General features: G+C 42.9%; 2 protein-coding genes across 3 annotated transcripts; one reads left to right on the forward strand and one right to left on the reverse strand.

The window, feature by feature from the left end:
- Positions 1–249: 249 nt before the first annotated feature.
- mdm1 (Mdm1 nuclear protein) lies at positions 250–13,005 on the reverse strand. Of its 2 annotated transcripts, none has more exons than XM_030439739.1 (16): positions 12,802–13,005; positions 11,776–11,875; positions 11,302–11,424; positions 10,958–11,125; positions 10,757–10,848; positions 10,501–10,638; positions 9,796–9,957; positions 9,577–9,698; positions 9,413–9,500; positions 2,515–2,753; positions 2,266–2,427; positions 2,027–2,109; positions 1,880–1,938; positions 1,539–1,797; positions 718–780; positions 250–616 (listed from the first exon to the last, which is right to left on the reverse strand). In XM_030439739.1, the coding sequence occupies exons 1-16, from the start codon at positions 12,817–12,819 to the stop codon at positions 507–509; spliced, it is 1,986 nt and encodes a 661-aa protein (XP_030295599.1). In that variant the 5' UTR covers positions 12,820–13,005; the 3' UTR covers positions 250–506. The 2 variants fall into 2 exon arrangements, with proteins under 2 accessions (XP_030295599.1, XP_030295600.1); XM_030439740.1 differs by lacking the exon at positions 12,802–13,005 and adding an exon at positions 12,678–12,769.
- Positions 13,006–16,391: 3,386 nt separating this feature from the next.
- On the forward strand, positions 16,392–26,336 carry LOC115595362 (protein NLRC3-like; the record flags this gene model as incomplete). The annotated part of the gene is made up of 4 exons (XM_030439757.1): positions 16,392–17,680; positions 18,723–18,896; positions 23,507–23,680; positions 24,494–26,336. Coding segments are annotated over 4 exons (1,647 nt in total), but the record flags the coding sequence as incomplete, so codon positions are not given.

A 26,336-nucleotide genomic window follows, 5' to 3' on the forward strand; every position in this document is an offset into this window, starting at 1 on the left:
TGGGAGGATTTTTTTCATGTCTAAATATATATATATTTTTCATGTCAAAAGTTCTTTTTCCTTCCAGGAGAAACTAACTACCAAAAATAAATCTTACATTTTGTAATTAATTTTCATGTGCAGAATAAAGCAGGAACACAGTTAAATTGAAACTGTTTCTCCTGTAAAATACTCTTTTCTACACATGAAAAATGATCTTGTCACTTTTTATGATTTCTTTCAGTTTGAAATGACAAAAACACATTTGAGTTGATTTTTCTTTCACTTTTATGATTCTGATCTCAGTGATTTCACAGTGAAATATACAAGATTACTACATTTATAAAAACATCTATCACAAACTGTGGTGTAAAGGTCATAATTATAAATTCATCTATAAAAATAAACGACTCTCACTATTTAAATAAATCTATAAAAATACAACACTGATTATTGTACAACAATGATTGGTCGACTAAAGCTCTACAGACAACACGCTGGTTTCCATGGCGACAGCAGGGACGTGGTCATCTCTTCACCCAGAAGTTCTCTCGTCTCTTCTGAGCGCGCTCCAACACAGCGGACGCCATGGAGCAGGAAGCTGCCGAACGCCACGACATCACAGACAGCCGGTCGTCTAGGCAACGAGGGGGGGACAGATTTTAAAAGTCTAACAACAGACGTTAAGTTACGTTTGTTTTTCATTTAATTTTCAAGGATTTCATTTTATGCGTTCACCTTCATCCGAGCCACAGCCTCCACCTGAACACTGACGCTCCCTGAACCTCAGACCCAGCTCACCTGAGGGGACAGAGACAGGTACAGGTACAGGATCAGGATCAGTAAGGACGCTATTGCAGTTCTTAGTTGTTGCTATTGTTGTTGTTGCTGTTATTGTTGACTGAATTTGTGTATAATATGTTTACAGCTTTAATGATTTTCTTTGTCTGAGGTTTGATTTGATAGTTATTAACAAACTGTCTGAGTTTCTGGACACTAATAAAGTTTTATTTAAATGTGTGTGTTGTGTTTATAAATTAAAATCACGATCACATTTACACACAAACTTTGGAAGAGACGAACATTTCACTGATTTCTGTGTTTTCTTCAATACAAATCAGTGTTGAGAAGCTGAAGCACAAACTGCAATTATTAATCTATGGTTTATTATATTATTATTAATTAGTTAAACTTACAACTTAAATATCATTAAGTAACATGAACTTAATACTTTCACAAATTCTGATTAAACACTAGCAGTGAGGTCTATTTGACATTTTTGCAGAGAAATTTACTTAAAAGCATGAGTTAAAACTTTTGTGAGGATTTTATAAAGACAATCGTGTGTAATCAATATCATTATCAGTTAATCAATTCATCATCAACAATCAAATTGTTCTCAACTATTTTGATAAATTGTTGATTTTCGTCTTTTTATTTTATGATATAATTTAAACCAGATAATTGATCAGAGGAGATTCATCAATAATGAATTATTGGCTGCATGCGTTATAATCAATGATATATAATTACTGATATCAGCGTCCGTGCTGACTCACCGTTGTGTTGGAAGTCGGCGTGTCTCAGGGAGCCCTGGATACCGTGTGGGGGCGGGGCTACGAGGGGCGGAGCTACAGGGGATGGAGGCGATTGCTTGGTCCTGACTGGTTTAGAGGCAGGACTGCTGTTGGCTGGCTTGTGATTGGGGGAGGGAGAGAGGTGGGTGGAGTTATTCTCTGACCACGCCTCTTTCTGTTTGACCAGCACGTTGACTGCAGGCTCCGCCCCCGCTGCCATGGAAACAGCAGAGCCAGACCTCTGAACACAGAAACAGTCGTCTCATTTACCGAAAGTAAAGTTTTTATTACATTAAATAAACGTGTGATGATGATAGTATCACCTGTTTGGACGGAGAGGATTCGTCACCGCTCTTCACTTTTCCCACGAGTATGGCGCCTCCTGGAGGACGAACAGAGAAACAGAGGTAACTAAAGTACATTTACTCGAGTACTTTACACACTTTACTTCACAGAGGGGATGATCGTACCGGCAGCAGGCGTGGTGAGGTCGTGGTGGGTTCTCTGGACAGGCAGCAGCTTCAGCCTCGGAGTCGGTAACCTTCCCTCCTCCCTGCACGCACAAACACACACACACACGCACGCACACACACACACACACACACACACACACACACACACACACACACACACACACTATCAGTTATCGGTTCCCTCTTTTAATAACGTTGTGTGTTTGAACTCAGAGACTCTGAACAGAAGCACTCACTCGTCTGGATTCTCTTCTTCTTCTTCTTCTTCTCCTCCTCCTGTCCAGGCGGTTCTCCTCTCAGCAGGAGGTCCTGCTGCTGTGTGTGCTTTAGTTTGTGTGTTTCTGTTCGTCTCCGCTGATCCGAGAACAGACGACCTCCTGCTGGACTGACCGGAGCGGCTGACGGCGACAGACACAGACAGACTTTTAGACATCAGCTCAGAGAGGTTTACTGTCGCTGCTCGCTCAGCTCGCTTCGTCTCTCACCTGGCCAGGTCCAGCGCCTCCACACGGGAGGAGGTGCTGCTGCTGTGGCGGCTGTTTGGAGCGTGACAGAGGTCGAAGGTCAGGCGAGGGGTCGGGGGGTCGGTAGCCGAGTCCGTGGTGTCTGTCGGCTCCCACAGAGCGTTGTGTTCGGACTGCAGCTGGCTCAGGTGATCTCTGGAGAAGTTAGCTCCCCAGGCTCGTTGGCGGTGCAACAAGGCCTGCTGCCTCAGCTCCTTCACCTGGACAGGACACACAGAGCGTCACTGACCCAGTTTTATAGTCTCAGAACCAAGAATGGAGGGAGGGACAGGTATCCTCAAATCAGCAGGAGGGTAGTTAGTTTACTTAGGCAGCAACTGAAAGCCGAAATGACCAAAAAAGATGCAAAAAAAACAGCTGATTTGAAAAAACTCGTCAGGCATGTGTGAGTCAACCAATCAGAGTGGACTGGTTGTTCAAGAAGGGGAGGGGCCTTAAAGACACAGAGGGAGAAAAGAGCTGCTGTACGAGACGACTGATGTGTTTCTGAGCATTAAAGCATGAAAACCCAAAAGTAGAAGTAGAAACCCAAAATACAATTCTGAAGCTGAACATGAGAATAAAACGTCTCCTTTTATATCATAAACGGTGTCAGACGGGAAACATGATAAATATGGTTTTATACACTGAGGTTAACAGCTCATTTGTAAATAGATTAGCTGTAATCAGAGCTGTACGATCATCAGATCTTAAGTTGCTGCGGTAATAATTATTTCTGCAGGCGTGCTGACTCAGCGGACATAAATCAGCTGTCAGTTCTCACAAAGGAAATCAGCAACGTGACAGCAACAGAAACTAATGTTTATCTGATGCTCCGCTGCTGCTGTTCAAACACATGGCGACTCTGAAAGTGTGAAAATCTGTCAGTTTCAGAACTCAGAACTCTGTCAAATATCACGTCTGAGGACAGAAACGTGTCGGCTGGTGAAGGTGAGCGAGTGTAAAACAGTGAAACACACAGAGAGGAAATGCTGAACGACGAGATGGAAGAGGAGTTCTGAGAAATGAAAAAGAGGTGAAACCACATTTTATTCATCTGTTGCTCTCAAATCAGGTCTGAGACTAAACTGGTTCAAATCCCGGGCAAATTAAAGATTATGCTTTGATCTACAATCATGTTTCAAACATCTGAACTTTCTCCTCCTCACAGCTTCAGAACAGCTTCGTTACTTTAGTTTGATGCATCTGAGGTGAATTATGGATTATTGTTATTTCCCAACATCAGCAGACGGATGTGGACCAATCAGAGCACATCGTTTGGTCGCATTGTCGGCTGTAATAACGGCACCGCTCAACCTCCTGCTGCAACAGGTGGCTGATGTGAATATATTGTCAAGTTTCGATGCTGTAGCATTAGCATTTTCTTTCACTGTTACTCAGAGGCCAAGTTAAGTTCAGTTCCAGACAAATTACATTCTTAATCATCAGGGTTAATTTTATTCATCTATAAAATCATGGAAATTAAAGTGTTACCGTCCAACTCAACGAACACTGATTACAGAATATAAGATAAAGAGAACCCGTGTATTAAGCCAGTGTTTAGCTTAGCTTAGCACAAAGTCTGACAGCAGGGGGAAACTGCTAGCATGTACAGACCACAGCTTTATGGAGTCCGCACACTCTCAGGTGAAAAGTTAAAAACAGCCTCTTTGTCTCTCCTCTCTGACTACGTGTGTTGTATAGAGATGACTGTTGGAAGAACATTATTGATGTGATACGACAGACTATTACGCATGATGGAGCATGTTGTGGTGAATTAGAACAGATTGGTGTGACGAGATTACGGCAGATTAACTGACGGGAAATAAATCGAATGAAATTTATCTCCACCGCGATCAGCTGCAACAGCAAAATGGTGCATTCAAGAACCCATAACGTTGATACGTGATGATAAAATTAATACAGAAGCCGTTCAATAAGGTCTGATTACTTCTTCCTAGACGTCATTACTCTAGTTCGACCACTTAGACGTTTTTAAGTTAAAGGGCAGTTCCATCAGCATTTCCTCAACGGGAAAACATACAAAGTTCGTTGGTGCAGGTGAACTTATGTGAGGTTGCAACCAAAATAAACACTTTCAATTTTAATGTCACAACCACCGATTACTCTCATCATCCATTAATCTTTAATCTTGGTATGTAAGCTAATCATGCTGTTCAACAATATTTGCAATTTGTCAAACTGCTTCAAAAGTCTTGTGCTTCTTGTTTTGCTCGACCAAAAGTCAAAAAACCAAAAAGATTTATTTTACACAGGAAGAACCTGAATCCAAACTCTGAGACCAGAGGTGTGAAGTTACCAAGTACACATATTTTGTTTCTGTACTTCAGTGGATGATTCAGGTTTCTGAACTTTATCTAACTTTTGATATTTCCTCCCTTCATCTGAACACAAATATCTGAACTGACAACAGCCTCGTTTGATGCATCTGAGGTGAATTATGGATTCTTGTTATTTCCCAGCATCAGCAGACTGATGTGGACCAATCAGAGCACATCACGCACGGCAGACGCAGCGAGACGAGACAAAGACGTAAAAGTGGTAAGAAGGCGTAAACAGACAGAGAGGGAGACTGGAATGTGGAGAAAAGGCGTGTTAGTGTCTCGTATCTGCAGAGAGTTTCTGATTTTCTCTCTTTGTTGCTGCTCGGGACGCTTTACCAACCCAACATGTGTCTGTTTGACGTCCTGGGAATGAGACTCAACAATCAACTGTCTTTGTGGTGCGTTCAGGAACAGCTGGGACAAATCCTACTGATTCTACCTTTAACTTTAATAGTCTTTGAATTCTATTAATATGACGTGAGCTTCAGTTAGCTTTGAGCACAAATGTCCATCAGAGGGAGTTACCAAAATTGCAGATTCTGGTAAACAACCTGACCCCGGTCCACACCCTGGATAACCCCGGCCCAGTTTTCACAGCTAACCTCAACACGTCTTTGATCTAGACCTCAACCCAGAGACGACCCATAAGCCTGACGCTGCACGTCCTCACTGACTGTCACTCAGCTGAATGACAGCGACTCAAGAAGGTTTTATGATTTCCTCTGAACTGTTCTGACGTCAGCTCGTCGCCACAGAGTGAAACTGTTCACGGCCAGAGTCACCGCAGGGACGGAAAAAGAACCGGACGGTTACACTTCGCCCACACGTCCATCGACTTACCGAAAAGAGATCGTGCACAATTAAAAAAAGCTGCAGCATCGTTAGTTTGAACCCAGTTAATGTTGTGTTGTGCAACAACAAACATTTAATTATCTCCACAGTCTGACTGACGCTGAAGCTGACTGAACAAACCGTCCGGTCAGAATGTGTCGAGAGGTTTTAACACTTTACATGAGTGAAGGTGGAGGTTTGGTTTCAGAAGTGTGAGGTTGTGCAATCACACAATCACAGTCAGCTGAGTTCATGTTAATTAATAACACACATCTTAACAGCGCAGTGGTCCTGTACAAACTGTTCTACAGTTATATCTATATTCTTTTCTTCTGTTGTTTTGTTAAACTTTTTCTTTTCTATCGTCTCGTTTCATCACCTCTCTGCTTCAGACTCTTGCACTAGAGTTCAAGTTCGTTTTCACTGCTTCATGTTTTTGTTCAGTTACTGGAGTAGAAACACCAGCAGAGGCAGAGAAACAAACCCCAATAACTTAAAGGAGCACTTCACCTAAAAAGAAAAAACTCAGTCCTCCTCTCCTCCATCTGATGATATAAGTATATATACATATAATTTATATATAATATTATATATATGTATATATATATTTTATATATATATGTATATATATATATATATATATATATATATATATACATATATATGTATATATATATATATCTATATATATATAGATATATATATATATATATATATCTATATATATATATATATATATATATATATATATATATATATATATAAGACCACGAGGCTCTGTGATAGATTTTTCCCCCCCATGTCATCAGACTGCTGAACTCTAAGTTATTCTTTATACCTTCAACAATGTCACTTTCACTTATTTGCACTTTCAGTTAATTCTGTTTCTGATATTTATTATTCTTATTGTGGTATTTTTTTGATATACTATGTGTTCACTTGCTGCACAATGAATGACAATAAAGTCTGTCTAAGTCATAAAGTCGGGTGAAGTGTGGTAGTCCACAGAACAGTTCTGGAGCTTCACAGTAAAACAGAGTTGTAGCGTTCTGCTGAACAACTGAAGCAGCTGAGACTTGATTTGAAACATCAGATGTCTCCATCAGCTCGTCTGCTGTGATCACAGTCTGCAGCAGAGAACACATCACTAACTGATCTCAGACCAGACTGAAGATTCTCGGTCGAGCTTGTTCACCAACTTCAGACTCTTTTATCTCAGCAGCTGCAGTGAAGACTTCAGCTTATATTCAGCTTTTCATACTTCACCTGACGTTCCATCAGCATGGAGGGAGGAGATAATGACTGAATTGACATTTTAGGGTGAACTGTTCCTTTAGGCTTCCTGTCATTCATAAAATGCTGTCGACGTGTCCACATACTTTTGCCCAATCAACTAAAATGTAAAACTAAGTCATCGAAGCGTTTCCCTGCAGAGGCTGAAGAAATATACTTCATATTCTGTCGATCCTTGTGATGTTCTGCTGTTTGTCTGAAGTTGTTTGATGCATTCGGCTGAAATCTGCAGATTTCATGCAGAAAAGTGAAAAAGTACCTCATCGTGAAAAACACGTTTGCCCCCTCCTCACAACACTTTCCACAAGACGGGTGGGAAGATACCTGCGAGCCTGTGACTAACAGAGAGACGTTTCCCTGAAGTGAAGCTCTGTGGTTTAACCGCTGACACTCAGCACCCGGGTTTTCCATCAGCAACACACACACACACACACACACACACACACACACACACACACACACATACATACAAATGGGGGGCGCATAAAATTAAAATCTGTCAGTCTGAAAAGTTAAGAAGTGTCACAATTTTGATCCTAAATCAAGAAGCAATCGAATTGAGCTTCCAATTTTAATCCAAAGGGAAAAAGAAAACATGTCAAAGACGACACAACTAGCTTAGCATTAGCCTGCAGCTAGCCTAGCATTAGCCTGCAGCGTCCCTTCCAGACTCTTCCCTGCATGATAAAGATGATCAGCTGACTGTTACTGGAGGAAACTCTGACAGTGTCGGACATGTCAGTGAATTTTCTTTTTCAGAGATCCTTTATTGATTTGTTTGTGAGGAGGGTTCACTCCAGACAGATTTGAGAAACTGAACTTTGTAACAAACTGAATTTCTATCTTTTGTTGTTTATGGCTGAACGACTGAAGGCTGGAGTTTGCTGTTGTTTTATTTTTTGTCTAAAAGTCACCAGGATGAGGTCAAGCTGTTGACGTAAAGAAGAGTTTGGAGATAAAACCGGTGATCTGTTGATCTTTACACATCCAGATGTGACAATGGCAGTGCTGGAAAAAATGCTTCATCTGAAACTGAAATACTCCTCTTTACCACAGAGCTCCAACAACTAGAACACACACACTGTAGTAAGTTTGGACTATGTTTGAGTTGAGGAGCTTGTGAATGACAGCAGTCTTAATCAAACTAGGGCTGCACAAAAAATCGTTAAAAAATCGCGATCTCGATTCACACATACACGTGATCTCATTTCTACACACGGCGATTCTGAAGCATTTTATATCTCGAGCCGAATCACAAACAAATGCTCCTATTTTCCTCCCGGATTTTTTGAAGCGCCCCCAAACGCAGCACTGCCGCTGCCTCCTCCCTCAACCTGTGGTAAAGCGTCTTTACAACACGTGATTCAGTGAAGGAAGCCCGCCTGCAGTTGAGTGTTTTGAAGGAGTGAGTGCGAAGTCCTTTTGGCGGCTAGGTCCGTGGTTTTAGACAGAGGGCTGCAAATTGGGGGTCTGTTTTGGTCCGCTGATTTGCCGCCTCGGAGGGTTCCGCCTCGCCTGCTAGATGAGCAACTGGACAGCCGCTGCATCCGGGAGATGCTAGCTTCTCCTGGATCTCTAGCTGTATGGTTGTGTTAGCTTGTTGTTGTAGCGACAAGCTAGGAACAGTCGTAACTTTCAAATTAAAAGCCCTCCGCTTAGAACCCAGTTCTAAACTCCAATGGGGTGCAATGTAAAGCTCTTATTTTGAAGACAAATTCATTGTCAACTGTTCACACAACATCGAGCTTCACGTCACGTCACATGTTTACGCCTACCTCTGAGGCGGCTTTTGGAAAAGGAGGAGTATTATGCCTCCGTTTTAGAAAGCCGATCACAGCAGCTATCACATATCACCTAGCCAAAGATACGGCCCTAGTACACACTGCACAACATGAGGTATTAAAGGATGCCCTCTCATCTTGGAGACTAACTTTTTTTTTAATTTTGTAAAAATCATTTCTCATCCATTAATAGAACTTGAACAAAACAAAAAAACTTTGCTTTGGTAGAGGCATAGTAGTATGCCTCTTCCATACTACAATGTTTTTTTTTTGTTTTGTTCAAGTTCATCAGTGCAATAAACATTTTGTTAAAAAAAGTCGTGCCAGAGAATCGTGATCTCAATTCTAAGCAAAAAAATCGTGATTCACATTTTTTCCAGAATCGTGCAGCCCTAAATCAAACCCTCATTAAGATCTCTGAAGGTGTATTTCCTCTCTCTTTATGACACATGCTAACAGTTTCCCCTGCTTCCAGTCTTCATGCTAAGCTAGGCTAGGCTACACATGACCTGGTCCTCCCTCTGTGCTGATATGTAACTAACTCATCATCTGACCTGCAGCCTGTGTAATAAAGCCAGTCAGTGGCCCCACCCCCCATGATGATGCGTGTTTAACAGGACTGAACCTGACCTGAGGGACGGCGCCGTCTGCAGCTCCGCCTTCCTCCAGGATCCTGTTGAGAGGAGAACGAAAGCTGGACTCATACTCTGTCAACATCCTGTCAGACAGACAGACGACTTCATGAACGCAATGATTCACAATAATCACAAACACAAACACACACAGACACATACCTGTGTCCTCTGTGCACCTGAGGACGAGGAGGAGGGGGCGTGTCTTCGTCTCTCTGAGGGGTGGGGATATCAGGTAGGGGGAGGGGCTTCTTCACTGACTCCTCTTTTCTGTTTTTGTTGGTCTGGAGATGAGAGCAGCTGAGTCAGGACTTTTATTGTGAAGGAACAGCAGAATTACACTGTCACCCATACAGTGTGTGTGTGTGTGTGTGTGTGTACCATGTGTGTGTGGAACAGTGGGACCCTCTGATGTTCCAGGTGTTTCCTGAGGCGGGGCCCGGTGGGCGGGACCAGACCCTGGAAGCTCCGCCTATACTCCGTTTCCACGGGAACGGGGTTCTTCTTGAAGGGGGGCACAGATCTGCTGCTGGAGTGAAGCAGCTGTCGAGGGGTCAAAGGTCACATACACACCAATCAATTAAATCAAAGAGCAGAGAGCTGAATGAGTCATTAACCACTTTTACAACTCACTACAAGTTTTATCAGTTACTCAACAACCAGCCGCCACCATTGATCAGTTATTCTTCAGTTGAGTTGAACCAGCACACAAACAGTCTGCTGCCCCCCAGTGGACACACAGCTGAACTACAGGTGTGTAACCTGCACTTATCAGACGACACCTAACAGCTGCAGCAGGTTTATTATTATCATACAGTGTCAGCAGCATTCAGTGGTCCAGCTGGAATAAACAAAATGTGGGACCCACTCATCAATACATTGATCCATAATGCAAGGCGTTTTTAATATGGTTTATCTGGGTCAATAAAAGGCTGAAAAAAATCTGTGCTGCAGTTCTCGCTGAGTATCGATCCAGTGATCAGCATTTTTCTGATTACTGGTACTTCGTTATGTTCCACAGCTGTCAGACAGTCAGTATGAGTTTCACAGTTTTGCAGTATTTAGGTGTTTCAGCTGGTCTTGTACCTGTTGTGCCGTCAGCATCGGTGAAGCAGCCGCTACAGGTTTCTTCCAGCTGAACTGTCTGTTGTATTCTGACCTGTGACTTCCCGACCTTTGACCTCCAGTCTTAACCCCCGCCCTCCATCGCAGAGCATGCTCAACCTACAACACAGCATGAAGGCAGCGCTGTCAGCTGATATTGTTAATCAATGTATATTTTACAGGGAGACACACCTGTGGAGGAGGTGCTAACTTGATTTATAACTATATTTCAGCTCACCTCATTGGCCGAGGGCTGCTGTCCATCAGGTGCTGCTGTCACAGGTCGGCTGAGCTGTGGTTGGCTGTCAGGGTTGGAGGGGTGGGGCTTCACTGAGGAGACAGAGGAACAAGTGGTTTGAGACAAAACAAAGTGACTGACAACAGAATCAAAGCATGTGTGAGAAGATAATGAAAGCAATGTTATGTGAAGGGTGCGTACCAGATTTCCCAGCAGCTTCTGGTCCTGGGTCTGCAGCAGGTCGAGGTCCTGCAGGAGGTCCTGGGTCTGCAGCTGGTCGAGGTCCTGCTGGAGTTTCAGGGTTTCCTCTCTCTCCAGGAGGTGTTGCAGGTTTTGGTTCCTTCCTGTGAGCTGAGCGACTTCTGGAGGCTGGAAATAAAGAAGAGGAGAAGAAAACAACATTTAAAGAAACTCTGAATTTTCATTAGAGATATTAATACAAAACAGAAAAACCCTACAAAAAAAAAACAGGTGTTTTTCATTCAGCACCTCAGTCTTTACTCTGTCTGAGGAAATTCTGTTGAGTTTGTGATGAGACTTCCTACCAGCAGGCGGTGCTGTTCTGTGTGCAGGAGGTTCTGGTGGACACAGCAGAGAGCTGCAGGACTGAGCAAGACCACCAGACCCGATCCTCCGCCGACGCTGGAGACCTGGTTCTCTGCTGATACCTGAGAAAGAAACAAGCAGAAATGTTCGACTTTCACAATTACAACAAATATAAGATCAAATTCTTTGTTTTTCTTCTCTGTTTACTTTTGTTGATCATGTGTTCGAAATCAATCTCAGACTTTCAAGTGTTTATTAGAGCTAGCAGGTTTAAACTCTGGATTTCGAGATTTTGTGATGTTGCTGAGTCAAATTCTCATTATATTCTGCTAATAGGAATTTATTCTGCATTCATACAACTGATAAAAAAGGTCAGTTTTAGCTGCTTTCTGGTTCCTTGTATGGGAAAGCAGAAAAATAAAAGTACAAACAAAGACAGAGAAACTGTTTGGAGCTCGTATCCGGGTTCTTACCCATCTGATCAGAGCGCAGACCAGCAGATGGAGCGCAGCGCTGAGGAGACACACTTCTGGACCGGGACACCCTGTAGCTCTTCTGATATTCACTCCGACACTGAAACAAACACACAAACATACAGAGATCGCAGTGACTGGTGGCTCTTTACCCATTCAACTTGTGTGGTTCAACTTTATTCTAATTTATAGGGGAGAACAAAATGTTTCCAGAGACCAGAGTCTGTTTTAGTGTTGATAAAACGATGAAGCCATGAAAAACAAAGAATTCTGTTGATATCACATATATGAGTATCGGCACAAATGTTGTCCAATATAAAACATATTTTAAGATTATATAATTAGGTTATAATGCAAAATATGATGCATGGGGTAGTTTGTAATTAATTCAAAACCCCTGAAGAAGTCATTTGTTAAACTGTCAAATATTCTCCATCTGTTACATATCTTTCGACGTGTGTATATCAGCCGATATATTGATATATTGGTTTGTGTTGCTCGCTAATCTCAGAACAGCATTAACCCCAAAACTCAAGTATCTGTTGTGCTGTTCTGTAGATGAATCAGTGATGAGATAAAGTCACCAGCTTCAGCCCTGAATATCATGAATGACAGCCAATGCTCTTGTTTAGCTAAATGCTAATCAGTATGGATCATATTACAAATCGACCATTAGGTTGATAGCTAACATTTTAAACAGAGCAGAAATGATGAAGCTAGTTTATTATGATTTCATGTGTGGCTGTAACAGTATCAGTCACATGGATGATAGCTCAGACAAACAGTCAATGTGAACCTGATTAGCAGGATTAGCTCAATAAATCAGATTACATCACATTACTCCTGACTCATCAGGCTCGTGCAGGGTTCTGTCCGGTCCACCTGGTCCTATCAGAACCCACCAGTCCGTACTTTAGTCTCCAACCACCCGTTCATGAATATTTCAGTCACCAGTCTGTGAAGCTACGTTCGCTAGCATTAGTTTGTTTGGCTATCCTGTAGCTAATGCTAACACCTGTTGCTTACCTTGAAGCGGACGGTCATGGCGCGCTCACCGCTGACCAAACACCGCCAGAAGTCACTCCGCGGTCATCACGGAAGGAGCTGAGTTCGTTAACTAGCTGGTTAATACGGTGAAAACTAGCTAACTAACGTGACTAGCAGTGCTAACAGCTGCTCCGCCTGCACTCTGCTTCAGTTACAGGAACAAGCTGCCGCCGTTGCCATGGCAGCTCAGGCGTCCCGCGCAGGCGCCCTGGCGGTCAACACTGTGACGTCAGCCGAAGTGGACTCTTTGTGTTTATCGTTTTATTTTTTCATTTTTCATCCATTTCTTCTTTTTTCTTGCACAGCGATGGAAAGTAACTAAGTAAATTTACTCAAGTACTGTTTTCTTTTTTAGAAAAACCAAAAACATTGTTTCCATGAGTAGTTTAAGATTCATATACTGCTGAATTTAGCACCTAGACTACTTACATGCATAATATAAAGTACTTAATGAGGCTAATTGACGGTTTGATGTTTTATTTTTCTGACTCTTCATCCTCCTGTAGTTGATCTTCATACAGATTACAGTTTACAGTATCTGTTTCCCCTGTTTTATCTGTATCCTAATGATGTAATCTGTTACATGTACTCTATTACTCCACAAACCTGCTCCTGAATGAACTGCAGACAGCAGCTAACAGCCGCTTGTAGGGTCCTCACTGATGCATTCACTTGTAGTAGGAAATCACAGCTCTCTGATCATCTCGGACCTTTAAACCACTCAATTATTTTATTGAATGCAAATTGTGTGTTTGTGTGTCCCAGCACTCCCTCTCTCTCTCTCTCTCTCTCTTTCTCACTCACACACACACACACACACACACACACACAAACACGCACATACACAGGTAAAGCAGGTAAAGCAGGTAAATCAGCTCAGTGTCACCTGAGAGGCTGAAAGTGTTCAGTCCGTCAGACTCCATGTTGAGAGCAGAACAGACAGAAGAAGACGGAGGAGGAAGACTAAAGTGTGAGGCAGGTGAGTGTTAAAACAAGGTGTTTGTGATGTTACTGTGAGAGTGTGAGTCAGTTTAGTCTCTGTGGACTGTAGAGGAAACACATGTTAGAATAAAGTCAACACTTTGATTCTTCTGTGGACACAAAGTCCTGATAGGCTGAATAATACACATTAAAACTACTGGAACTAAAGACCAGGAGCCCAGAGGTGTGTGTGTGTGTGTGTGTGTGTGTGTGTGTGTGTATAAATAAGAGTCCTATAACTAAATCAAGAAGTTTAAAATATACGTTCGATCCAACAGAAATAAAAACAGTCGGACTGTGAAAATCCAAACCTAACCCTTTCCAGAACCTGAACCTCTTCTTACAGAATTCCTACAGGAGTTCGAGAGATGTGCAGGATTTTATCAGAACCAGTAGAATAAAAACAGATTTCCAGCAGCACGAGGAAATCCTGACAGAACCAAACACTTTTCTTAAAGGATCCCTCAGAGATTTTTAGAGATTTATGGGAATCCAAACAGATTCTGTCAGAAAAGTTTAAAGTCCGGTTGGACTTGTTGATGAAGATCCGGTCCTCTCTGTTTCACTGATTCTTGTGTTCTGAGCTCACAGTTCATGTTTCACCTCTCAGACCTGAAGATGGGTGTTCAGTCCAGCAGACAGAGAGCAGAACCTCCAGGATCCATCTGTCCGTCTATGAAGAGTGACTGCTCCAAAGCTGAACCACTAACCTTCAGTAGTGAACCTGGACCATCAGGCACAAAGTAAGAGCACTGAGACGACTCATTCAGTGTTTGCTGGTAATGTTTTGCTGTAGAGTAACATCAGGCTCCAGGACTGAAGAAACACTAACATAAAGTCTTTGAAAGTCTCCTGAACACTAACATGTCTGAACTCAGTCAGATCCTGGAGGACACTAACAAATCTCAGCAGGATGAAATAGATGGTGGAACCATGACGTATGTTTGTAGGCTAACCCTGAAGTTAGCATCGCTCTGGCTCCCTCCACAAACAGCCTGTCAGATTTTTGACTTGGATTTTGGATTATTGCAGAAAATAATCTGTGTGACAAACACGAGTTTCTGATACTGACACGTTTTGTTCTGAGAGATAATCTTCACACATCATTTTCATGACACACTAAATGCTGAATTCAAGATGAAAAGTATCGACACTTTGACTTTTCTCTGTGAGCGTCTGAGCTTCTCAACAGTGTCGACCAAATCTGGATGTTTTTAACAACAATCATCAAATCATTGTAGTCCTAAAGAAATGTGTTCACAGAGAGAGGAAGAGGAGTCATGTCTCTGTGAAGAAGCAGCCCACCTGCTGTGTTTGGTGTCAGGACGTCCTGAAGGATCCGGTCTCTACCAGCTGTGGACACTGGTTCTGCAGACGCTGCATCACCTCATACTGGGACCAGTCTGCTTCACCAGGAGACTCCTCCTGTCCCCAGTGTGGAGGTAAGACCCAGAACAACAGCTGGACTGTGGACAGACAGTCAGAGACAAACTGTACCAAGTCACACTGAACATCTCAACATGTTAAAGCTACATTATGGAGAAATTCTCATGTTGTGTGATTTGGCGCCCCCCACAGTTTCTGAGTGCAACACCACTGTAGTAAAAACAAATCCCAGGTGTGTAACAGTTTGTCAGACGTAATATAGGTGCTGACTACAAACACAACTCATGACATCATCACAATGTTACGTGTTGAAGTGAACACGTATGTGAGGCTGTGATCCTACAAGTGACAGAGACACCGTTCACCTGTTACAACACACCTGACCATCAACACGACTCTGAAGCTGCTGCTTTAACCTCCAAAAGTTACATCATGTTGCTTTAAACATCTCAGCTTCTACATGTCATTACATTTATTTAGAGACTTCGGAGGCATTCAGACCAAACACCAGGACAAATTACTAGATTGTCTAGATTACACACAAAGTCAATGAAAAGACCCGAAGAGACTCAAACTTTATATATTCTGATACTGATGGATTGTTATTGATCATGAAAATAATCCCAGATTGTCAAATTCTCTCCAACATTTTTCTCTTTTCAGTGAATGTTGGTCTGCAGGAGGTTTTAGATGAACATAAGATCAGTCTGAGGAGGAGATGTGAACATGTGACTGAAGGAAGTGATGGAACAGGAAGTGATGGAACAGGAAGTGATGGAACAGGAAGTGGAACCCTCCTCAGCAGGATCTACACTGAGCTCTACATCACAGAGGGACAGAGTGAAGAGGTTAATACCCAACATGAGGTGAGGCAGCTTGAGACAGCTTCCAAGAAGAAGACCTTCAGTGAAACTCCAATCAGGTGCTGCGACATCTTTAAAGCCTCACCTGACCAACAGAGACGCATCAGAGTCGTTCTGACCAACGGCGTCGCTGGAGTTGGAAAAACCTTCTCGGTGCTGAAGTTCACTCTGGACTGGGCAGAGGGCTCCGAAAACCAAGATGTCAGTCTGCTGGTTCTGCTGTCGTTCAGGGAGCTGAACCTGATCAGAGATGAGCAGTACAGTCTTCTCAGGCTGCTCCATGTTTTCCATCCAACATTACAGAAGGTGACAGCAGAGAAGCTCGCTGTCTGTAAACTTCTCTTCATCTTTGACGGCCTGGATGAAAGCAGACTTTCACTGGATTTCAACAACCATGAGGTCGTGTCTGATGTCACACAGAAGTCATCAGTCAGCGTGCTGCTGACAAACCTCATCCAGGGGAAGCTGCTTCCCTCGGCTCTCGTCTGGATCACTTCCCGACCTGCAGCGGCCAATCGGATCCCTCCTTCATGTGTGGACAGGGTAACAGAAGTACGAGGCTTCACTGACGTCCAGAAGGAGGAGTACTTCAGGAGGAGGTTCAGTGATGAAGATCTGTCCAGCAGAATCATCTCACACATCAAGACCTCCAGGAGCCTCCACATCATGTGTCTGATCCCAGTCTTCTGCTGGATCACTGCTACAGTTCTGGACCACATGTTGACTACAGACCAGAGAGGAGAGCTGCCCAAGACCCTGACTGACATGTACTCACACTTCCTGCTGGTTCAGACTAAGAGGAAGAAGCAGAAGTACCATGAGGGACGTGAGACGAGTCCACAGGAGCTGACGGAGGCTGACAGGGAAGTTCTTCTGAAGCTGGGGAGGCTGGCGTTTGAACATCTGGAGACAGGAAACATGATGTTCTACCAAGAAGACCTGGAGCGCTGTGGCCTTAATGTCACAGAGGCCTCGGTGTACTCAGGAGTTTGTACAGAGATCTTCAGAAGAGAGAGTGTGATCTTCCAGAAAACAGTCTACTGCTTTGTTCATCTGAGCGTTCAGGAGTTTCTGGCTGCAGTCTACATGTTCCACTGTTACACCAACAGGAACACAGAGGTGGTGGAGGACTTCCTGAGAGGTCAGAGGTATAAACATGACAAATCCCTGGATGACTTCTTGTGGAGCACCATGATGAAATCCCTGGACAGTAAAAATGGCCACCTGGACCTGTTTGTTCGCTTCCTTCATGGCCTCTCTCTGAAGTCCAACCAGAGACTCTTAGCAGGCCTGCTGGGTCAGACAGACAACAGTCCAGAAATCATCCAGAGAGCCATCAACAACCTGAAGAAGATGAACAGTTCTAACATCTCTCCTGACAGAAGCATCAACATCTTCCACTGTCTGACGGAGATGAACGACCACTCAGTCCATCAGGAGATCCAAGAGTTCCTGAAGTCAGAGAACAGATCAGAGAAGGAACTCTCTGAGATCCACTGCTCAGCTCTGGCCTACATGCTGCAGATGTCAGAGGAGGTTCTGGATGAGTTGGACCTGGAGAAGTACAACACATCTCTACAGGGACGACTGAGACTGATTCCAGCTGTGAGGAACTGTAGAAAGGCTGTGTAAGTCCAGATGTGTTAAACATTATGAAGTGAGGTAAAGCTGAAGCCTTCAGTATTAAAGATCAACACTTTACACACATGAATAATATAAAACCTCAACACTATACACGTTTACCAAAACAAGTATTAAACCTGCTGATTGAATAAATGATCATCACCAAGCTCAGAGTAGAAATGACATGAAGTCGTCTTGTTTCCAAAACATTGCACTAAATTATTACCCATAAAATGATAATAACACAATGTTTAGTTGTAATTCTTGTGTTTGTGCAGTGGGAGGCATTAAATGAATGAAATGGGAGATGAAAAGCAGATGGAGCCACAGAATAAAATGCATCAAAGATTGAGTGCAGTTCCAACCTACAGTGACTTCACAGTTCACTGATCATCATGTGAACATGAAGCTGAACCAATATAAATCACAGCAGCCTGTAAACTAACATCTGACACGTTTACGTCTCACTTATTTCAACACTTTTGTCCTAAACTGTCATTTCTGCTTCATTATTTCCCTCAAGGACACTTCAACATGTATTTCTGTTTATTTATATGGCACTTTAAAAGCACTCACATCAGTTTGTTGGACACAAATAAAACAGCACAACAATAAAAGAGTCACAAGAAAAGTATTACAGAGACAATTACAAATAGAATATAAATATAGAGACAGCAGAATGAAGAAAACAGACAAACACAAATATGTCAAACCAAAATCAAACAAAGATGAAATCATCAGAATCAGCTGTTAAAAGACGTTTTATACAGGTGTGTTTTGAGGGGGATTTAAAATGGGCCACTGATTCAGCCCAGCTGATCTCCTCAGGCAGGTCAAAGTCTGGAGGCTCATGTGGAGCCGAGGAGCTCAAGTTTCAAACTACAAACCTTGTGATCGCTGACTGAGCAGCTCAGGCCGAACAGCTGACCTGTTGAGCTACAGCTGCTCATGTTCATGTGCTTTGTGATGCAAAATGTATAGAGTCTGTTTTCATAGTAAAAAGTCAGATTTTATCTGATTTAAATGTTTTATTATCTGTATTCACAGACTGAAGAACTGTGGACTCTCAGAGACTCACTGTGAGGTCGTCGCCTCAGCTCTGAAGTCCAACCACTCACATCTGACACATCTGGACCTGAGTGAGAACAACCTGAATGATTCTGCAGTGAAGCGTCTGTGTTCTGGACTGGAGAGTCCAAACTGTCGACTGGAGACTCTGAAGTCAGTTCATGAGTTTTTTCTCTGCGTTTATTAAATTTAAATCTAGAACAGAAGTTTTAAATTTGCTTCAGTTCATACACACACACACACACAGACACACACAGACACACACAGCTCAGTCTGATCAGTGATGAAGATGATGGAGGATGAAGCTCTCAGTCAGTCAGCTGTGTGTTGATGGAGATGACAGTGGTGATGAAGATCTGTGCTTTGATTACAGCTTTCTATGTGTGTGAGACAGAGCTGCTCGTTTGTGTTGAAGGTGAATCGATGGTGTAGAACTTTTCTGTTTGGTGGTTGAAGTCTGTCGTGTGATTAAAATGACGTCCCAGGCTGCTTAGAGTTCGTACATCCAACTTTCCCACAATTCCTTGGGAACAATCCCATAATTCCTCTGCAGTTTCCTTCAGGTCATTTCCTCAGCCAGTAGGAATGAGATGGATCGGTCCTGGAACTGTCAAATAATTCTTTAGAGTAACTGTGGTCAGTTGTGCACCAGAGGCAGGTTCAGAGTTCACCTGGCTCTTATGCTCACTGTGCCTGCAGCGTACAGAAGCAGGATGTTGGATTCACTTCTGTTTGCAAATCCACTCAACTGGTTTTCTTTTAAGGCCCCCACACACCGCCCAGACGTCCAACTGCCTTATCCGACCACTCTCCGACCACTCCGTTGCCTCTTGTCTGACCCGTTCGGCAGGAAAGTTGCATTGAACACACCGACGTGCTGCCTACGCCACAGTAGCGTGTACGTTCTGCGCTTGCGCGAGATGCAATAAGCGGGTGGCGCTTGTGTTGTGAGTTGTAAACGAGAACCTTATGCATGCAACTCTTTTTACTTACGATCAAAACGAAACTTAACTATTTCCGATAAAAAACAGCTGCATACTAAACATGCAGCAAGGCATTACCAAACTTACACAAATTAATTTGTCCTGAACGGACGTAACAACTAGTCTGGTGCCACTACTGCAAAACATGAAAACGGGGAATGACGGAACGGAGTGCATAGAAAAACAAAGCGCACACAGTATTCCGTCCCTCCCACACACCGCGGTGATTCGCTAGCACACCGCCAATCAGAACGGCCATTCAGCTGGCACACAACCAATCAGAGGATCCAATGGCTCAGACGTCCGACGGCCCTCCTCCTCAGACTTCGCATGCTCAGTCGGATCCGACAACGTCCGCGCGGCTCCGAAAGCTTCCGACAGAGCCGAACACACCAAACATATATGTTCCCGACCTCTTCCGAGTCTCTCCAAACGCTTCAGACGTCCAACGGTTGGGCTGGTGTGTTCCTGCCTTAAGAGCTGTTGGCTGGGATATTTGTAGAAAGAAGCTCAGTGGTACGACATGTTGTCTGAACACATCTGGAGCTCAAAGTGTTCACAGCTGTTCCAAACAGCCAAAGGTGGAGTGAAGAGCTGCTGGAGACACAACAATGGTTTAAATATGGAGAAGACGTGTCACATGTTCAGACAGTCTCTGCTGAAGACGTCCATAGTGTTTCACTCAGCTGTTCATATGAACAGTGACAGAAATAGTTGTGTAACAAATGAACAAAGAGCTGAGAGAGAAGTTCAAACCCAGCCTCCTTTCTCACCTCCACTCAGGTGACCAATCACACAGTGAGGTGTGTGTTAATGTTGGATTGTTGGTTTTAAAGTGACAGACACTGTTGGACACAGACCGTCCTAATGTGACATCAGAAAGGTGTGGCCCCACTCACATTTAAATCTGTCAATAGAAAGTGTTGAATCTTTGAAAAAGGAGCTTTGATGATGTTAAAGTCACGCTGGACAAAAGACACATGGATGTAATTTAATGTCATCTCTGATTGAACACACTGCAAGTGTTGACTGTCTGAAACTCTGAAGACAAACTTTACAACATTGAAGATATTACACTGCTGATGTCAGTTATTAATGTGACACCATTATTTCACACATGTTGTTTTCACATGTTTAAATCACATTTTAATATGTATTTTAAACCTTTGTTCACACTTTCAAAACATTATTCAAACTTTGTGAATCTTAGTGTTCATGTCATCAGGTCTGAAGGGGATCTGACCTCATAGATTTGATGCTGATTGACTCTGAGCGTCTTGTTCAGCTTCATATTTAAAACAGATCTAATATAACATTAAACATTCATCACTGGTTGATTCTCTCTGAACCTCTTAATCATTTGATTCCTTCGTGCTTCTGTGAATAAAAACAGAAACCAGTGTTTTCTTCTCTGTCAGACGATAACAAACATGCTTGTTCAGAACCTTTATGATGACATGTGACGTTTATACTGACTGAAATATTTAAACTCAGGATGATTTTGATCTTAAACAGTAGAATCAAATCTTCAGTCAGTTTCTGTTGGTTTCTGTTTGGTTGCACAACATGAGTTTGTATAGATGGAGCCTCTGGTGGAGCTGCAGAGTTTAAGAGGTGGAGTCACTATGTCTTTATTGAAGCAGCAGCACGTTGTCATTAATATTAATGAGCGCTCTGTTTCACTTTGTGTATCTGACAGTTTTGGAACTGCAGCCTGTTGGGTTCAGATGTTTGGAGCTTCATTTTTTGAACTTGTCCAGCTCTGAACAGAAGTTTAAACACTGAATGATTTCAAGCAGGAACATTGTCTTCTAAACTCACTTCATTTATTCTTTATTCAGATTGTGGAGCTGCAGTTTGTCAAAGATCAGTTGTGATTCTCTGGCCTCAGCTCTGAAGTCCAACCCCTCCCATCTGAGACATCTGGACCTGAGTGACAACAACCTGCAGGATTCAGGAGTGAAGCTGCTGTGTGATTTTCTGCAGAGTCCAAACTGTCGACTGGAGACTCTGAGGTGACTCTCTGTTACTGTTAGACATCTTAAATGTTTAATTAACAATTGAAGCTAATTTATGTTATAAACATGAAAAACATCACTTTGTAAACATCCTTTTGTTCATATTTTCATGTTTCTTGATTTAGTTTATTGTGCAGTCACCAAAGACTTGTGTTTCTTAAAGAAACTGTAGAAAATGTAAATGAATCTTCATTTATATTTTTTGTAAATGGTCTCATCTGTAGACAGAAGATCCTCTGAACTCATATTTGATTTAAAATCATCAAGTTCACTTAACGTTCACACACACAAACACACACACACACACGGTATAATTGTAGTTATTAATGTGTGTCGATGTGAACAGGTGGGTGAATGTTGTGTTGACAGGATGATGTCACCATGATGATGATCCACAATAGAGAGGTGAAGCCACGCCCCCTCTGCTCGACCACCTCGGACCTTATTTCATTTTCTCAAGAAAGTCTCAGTTTGTCATAGAACTTATGAAATCTAGGACTGTGAAAATATGTGATTATAAAGACGACACAGCTAACAGTCGTTAAGTGACGTCTGATTTAACGCTGACTGAAACCTTGTAGAGTTGTCCTGAATATCAGCAGCTCACAGAACTGACCTACTCTCCTTTCACATAACTGCAGCTGTCAGTATGACCACACCTTCTTCTGTGTGGAGGCGGCGGCCATGTTGGTGTTGGTGACGTATGTTGAGTGAGACGAAGTCGTTCACTGAGCGGTTTAACACAAAACTACATGAGATTTTACTTTATTTACCACAAACAGACACTTTCTTGACTGAAATCAGGTCCCATGAGGTCCACCTGAAGGGGCGGGGCTTCCCCTCCCTATAGAGAGGTGTAGTCTGTAGTCCTAACACCAGAAATCTGTTAGCATGTTAGCATGTTAGCACATCCTGTTCCCTCGTCTCAAAGTCTGTGAGTGTGTTGAATGTGTTTTCAGTTAAATGTGTGAAATAAGGTGTGTGGTTACCACAGGCTGAACATATTTACACGTTTTGTTCTCCAACATAAAATCCATCATTAAATGTCCCACAGTTTAATTCTGAAGCTCTTCATGTGTTAAAAACAGTTAGCGGTTGCTAACAAGTGTCTGAATGAGACTACAGAGGTTGTCGGGGACATTAAACGTCTTCACAGCGAACACGGAGACTCATCTACTCACTAGTCCGTCTTTACAGGCCCACTTTAGTTACACACTATTCTAACTGGTGGGAATTAAACAGTTGTGGATTCAAATATCAATGTATGGTAGAGAAGATGTCAGGATGTGAGAAGAGGGGAGATTCCCCTTCACCTGAGGTGTGGGGAGGTGTCAGGGATAGAACAGGTGAGGAGTTCATATGAGGATGATAACAGAAGGCAGCTAGGATGACACTTATTGTCCAGTCAAACATCAGAGGGTCACTGCCTTGGGGAAGGCATGGGTAACACCTGTCATAAAGTATGTAACCACTGTTCTGCTGTATACAAGTCAAGACAATGTGGAAGACTGCAGAGAACACTGTGGCTCTTCTCTCCATGCTGCATGTATTAAAGAGAAACTGTCTCCTGTGTTTATCTGATCGGCTCTTCTGATTGGCCCTTTTAGAGACCACCCATCAAACTATTCAGAACCAATATCGTCTGATAACAATCGGAGCACCTTAATTAGGACACAGTGATGTTGAGCTGCACATTTGAACCTGAACACATCTGATTGGATCATAAATTGATTTTTATCTTCATCATTTATTCTTTATTCAGATTGATGAGCTGCAGTTTGTCAAAGATCAGCTGTGATTCTCTGGCCTCAGCTCTGAAGTCCAACCCCTCCCATCTGAGAGAGCTGGACCTGAGAAGAAATAACCTGCCGTATTCAGACGTGAAGCCGCTGTCTGATCTGAAGGACAGTCCACACTGTAGACTGGAGACTCTGAGGTCAGTAGTGAGTTGGAGTCAGTCCACGCTGGTTTCAGCAGTATTATTCTGAACACAGTCAGTATCAAAGTGAAGATCCAGTATTTCCTGTTTTCCTCAGTGAAGCTGTGAGAGGAGAACGGTGACAGGCTTCATGATTGGACAGAAAGACAGAGAGAGAACAGTCAGCCAATCAGACGAGCCAGAAGCTTGTTGTGATCTGGTGTTGAGTTGATGTGAAGACGACTGTTGTTGTTGTGTTCATGTCTACAGGAAGTAAAGCTGGATTACAGCTGACAGCATCACAGGATGTGTAGAGACAGTCGTCCTCATTCATCACATGTGATCTCTCTAAAACACTGAAGAACTGATCAGCTGATCTGTGTCACAGCTCTCAGGTCTACGGTGGCCCTGAAGGTCAAAACACAACAACATTTCACAACAACATCAAACTGTGGACAGGGACTCGGGTTCTGTCCAATTACAAACAAGAACGCTGTCCCACCTTTTCTGTAATCTGAGATGTAGATGTGTTTTGACCTTCAGGGCCACCGTACAGATCAGTCTGACTGAAGCCTGCAAATCACTGCTCTGATTTCAGAGAAGCATCATTACATTTAGTAACCATGTGGTGTTTGTACAGAGCAGAAGCTGTGCTGAAGTCCACGTTAACATGAAGCTGAAAGGAAGCTGGCTACGCTACACAGCCGCTCCACTTGTGGTCTGAACAGGACTGAAGTCCTGCTGGTCTTTATATCACTGACTGACAGCTGATGGAGGGAGTCTCTGGAAACACTCATGTATCACTTCTGCTCTCTCTCATTCTCTCATCAGGTGGTCGTGATGAAAGGTGGAGTTGTTGAGAGGATCAGCTGTGTCCTGATGATCCAGAGAGGTTGAAGCAGCACCATCAGCTGGTGGGTGGAGAGGCTCTGACTGGGCCGTGTTACTGGGAGGTGGAGTGGAGAGGAGAGCTTCATCCAGCAGTGACTGACGGACCAATCACAACAAGTGGAGATGACTGTCAGTGCTGCAGTCTGAACTGCTCTGTTTTCTTTCTGTCTCTAATTCTCTTATATCCTGAACACACAGCGACTCTGCAGGTTTGTTCTGGTTCTGACAACAGAACTGGAAGTTATTGATGCACCAGAACACAGACACATCATCGGTATGGACCCATAAAGACTTTAAAGTGAAACAGGACATCGCCCGACATCATACCATCCCACAGTTTCACACTGCATACTGCAATGTAGTTTTTATAGTGGTCTGAACAGCTCGCAGCTTGAGCTTGAGCTTCTCCCTCCAGTTATAACCTCCTCTCTATCACAGAAACAGTGTCTGAATGTTACCTGGTCGTAGTTTGTTTCTGGCTTCATACGTTATTTGTACAGTTTGATATTCAACCAGGTGGATGAACTTTATCACAGGTGAATTTAGAAACACTAAGTTGTTCTGATGATAGTATTTGACTTTCTGAACTGTTCTTCTGGCTCTTTATTGAAGTGTGAGCAGTGCTGCAGTGATCTTGTGCAGGTGTTTCCTCTCAGACCTCCACACAGTCATTTAAACATGGTCAGACCAGCTAACAGGAGAGAATGTGCAGTGGTTTGTGATCCAGTACCAGCTTTGTCTCACAGGACTGAGATGCTTCCTGACACTTTACATTCAGCAGCTTTTATTGAGGTTTCCAGCAGATGTTGTGATCAATTATCACACCCAGAAATGTATTTACATACACTCTTTCAATATTCACACCATCCATCTTCACCTCTACTTCATTATTTGATTGACAGTTTCCAAACAACTTGATCTTTGTTGTGCTTAAATGAAATTATCATTGATTTCTGTCAAAGCACCTTTTTAATTTGCTCATTTCAGATGTGATCAACTTCAGAATCTGCTGCAAATCCAAAACATATTTGTGTTGTCTACAAATAACACAAACTTTCCTAATGTTGCTGTTTGACATGTGTCATTAATGTCAGTATGAAGAGAAGTGGCCCCAACACTGACCCCTGGTGGACTCCACAAGCACTGTCCAAACAGGACCACATGTCCTCACCATCTTCAGACTGCTGCCTGTTATCTAGAGAGCTTCTCAGCCGGGTCAGAACCACCCCTCTGATACCACACCGCTCACCTTTATTAATCCATCTGTCATGATCGATCGTATCGAATGCTTTCTTCAGATCAATAAATACCCAGCTGCATATTTCTTTTGGTCTCAGCAGCTTGTGGTTTCTTCAGTCAGTTCAGTGACTGCTGAAGATGTTGATCTGTTGGATCTGAATCTGTATCGACTGTCAGTCAGTAAATCGTGTTTATTGATGAATTTGTTCCGTCTGTCAACAAAGAGTTTTTATTAGATTCAGTAAAGTTGCGGCAGCAGAGAAACAGGCTGTAATCTGTGAAGTGGTGTTTGTCTCCAGTTCTGTGCAGCGCTGTGACTTCTGTTAGCTTCACTTTACTGGGAACTGACCAGTTTGGAGTGATAAGTTACAGATGTATGTTAGTGGTTTAACAGTTCCCTCAATGGTTTTATTAACTCTTCTCATATCAGCGTCATTACAGTCAGTGGAAGTTTAGTTTATAAAGTCATGATGGAAGCCATTAACTACATCATCCATATTGTTAATGATCATATCATTATCAATAAAGTGCTGATGATCATTAA

Source organism: Sparus aurata, chromosome 14 (assembly GCF_900880675.1).
Source record: "Sparus aurata chromosome 14, fSpaAur1.1, whole genome shotgun sequence".
NCBI lineage: Eukaryota > Metazoa > Chordata > Actinopteri > Spariformes > Sparidae > Sparus > Sparus aurata.

What these genes read in the sequence shown, in the direction of transcription:
- mdm1 (XM_030439739.1), bottom strand. An exon ending in TCTGCGCTCTGATCAGATGG is followed by an intron (nt 11,425 to 11,775) that starts GTAAGAACCCGG and finishes TTTCTTTCTCAG; the next exon opens with GTATCAGCAGAGAACCAGGT. An exon ending in GAAGAAGAGAATCCAGACGA is followed by an intron (nt 2,110 to 2,265) that starts GTGAGTGCTTCT and finishes TTGTGCGTGCAG; the next exon opens with GGAGGAGGGAAGGTTACCGA.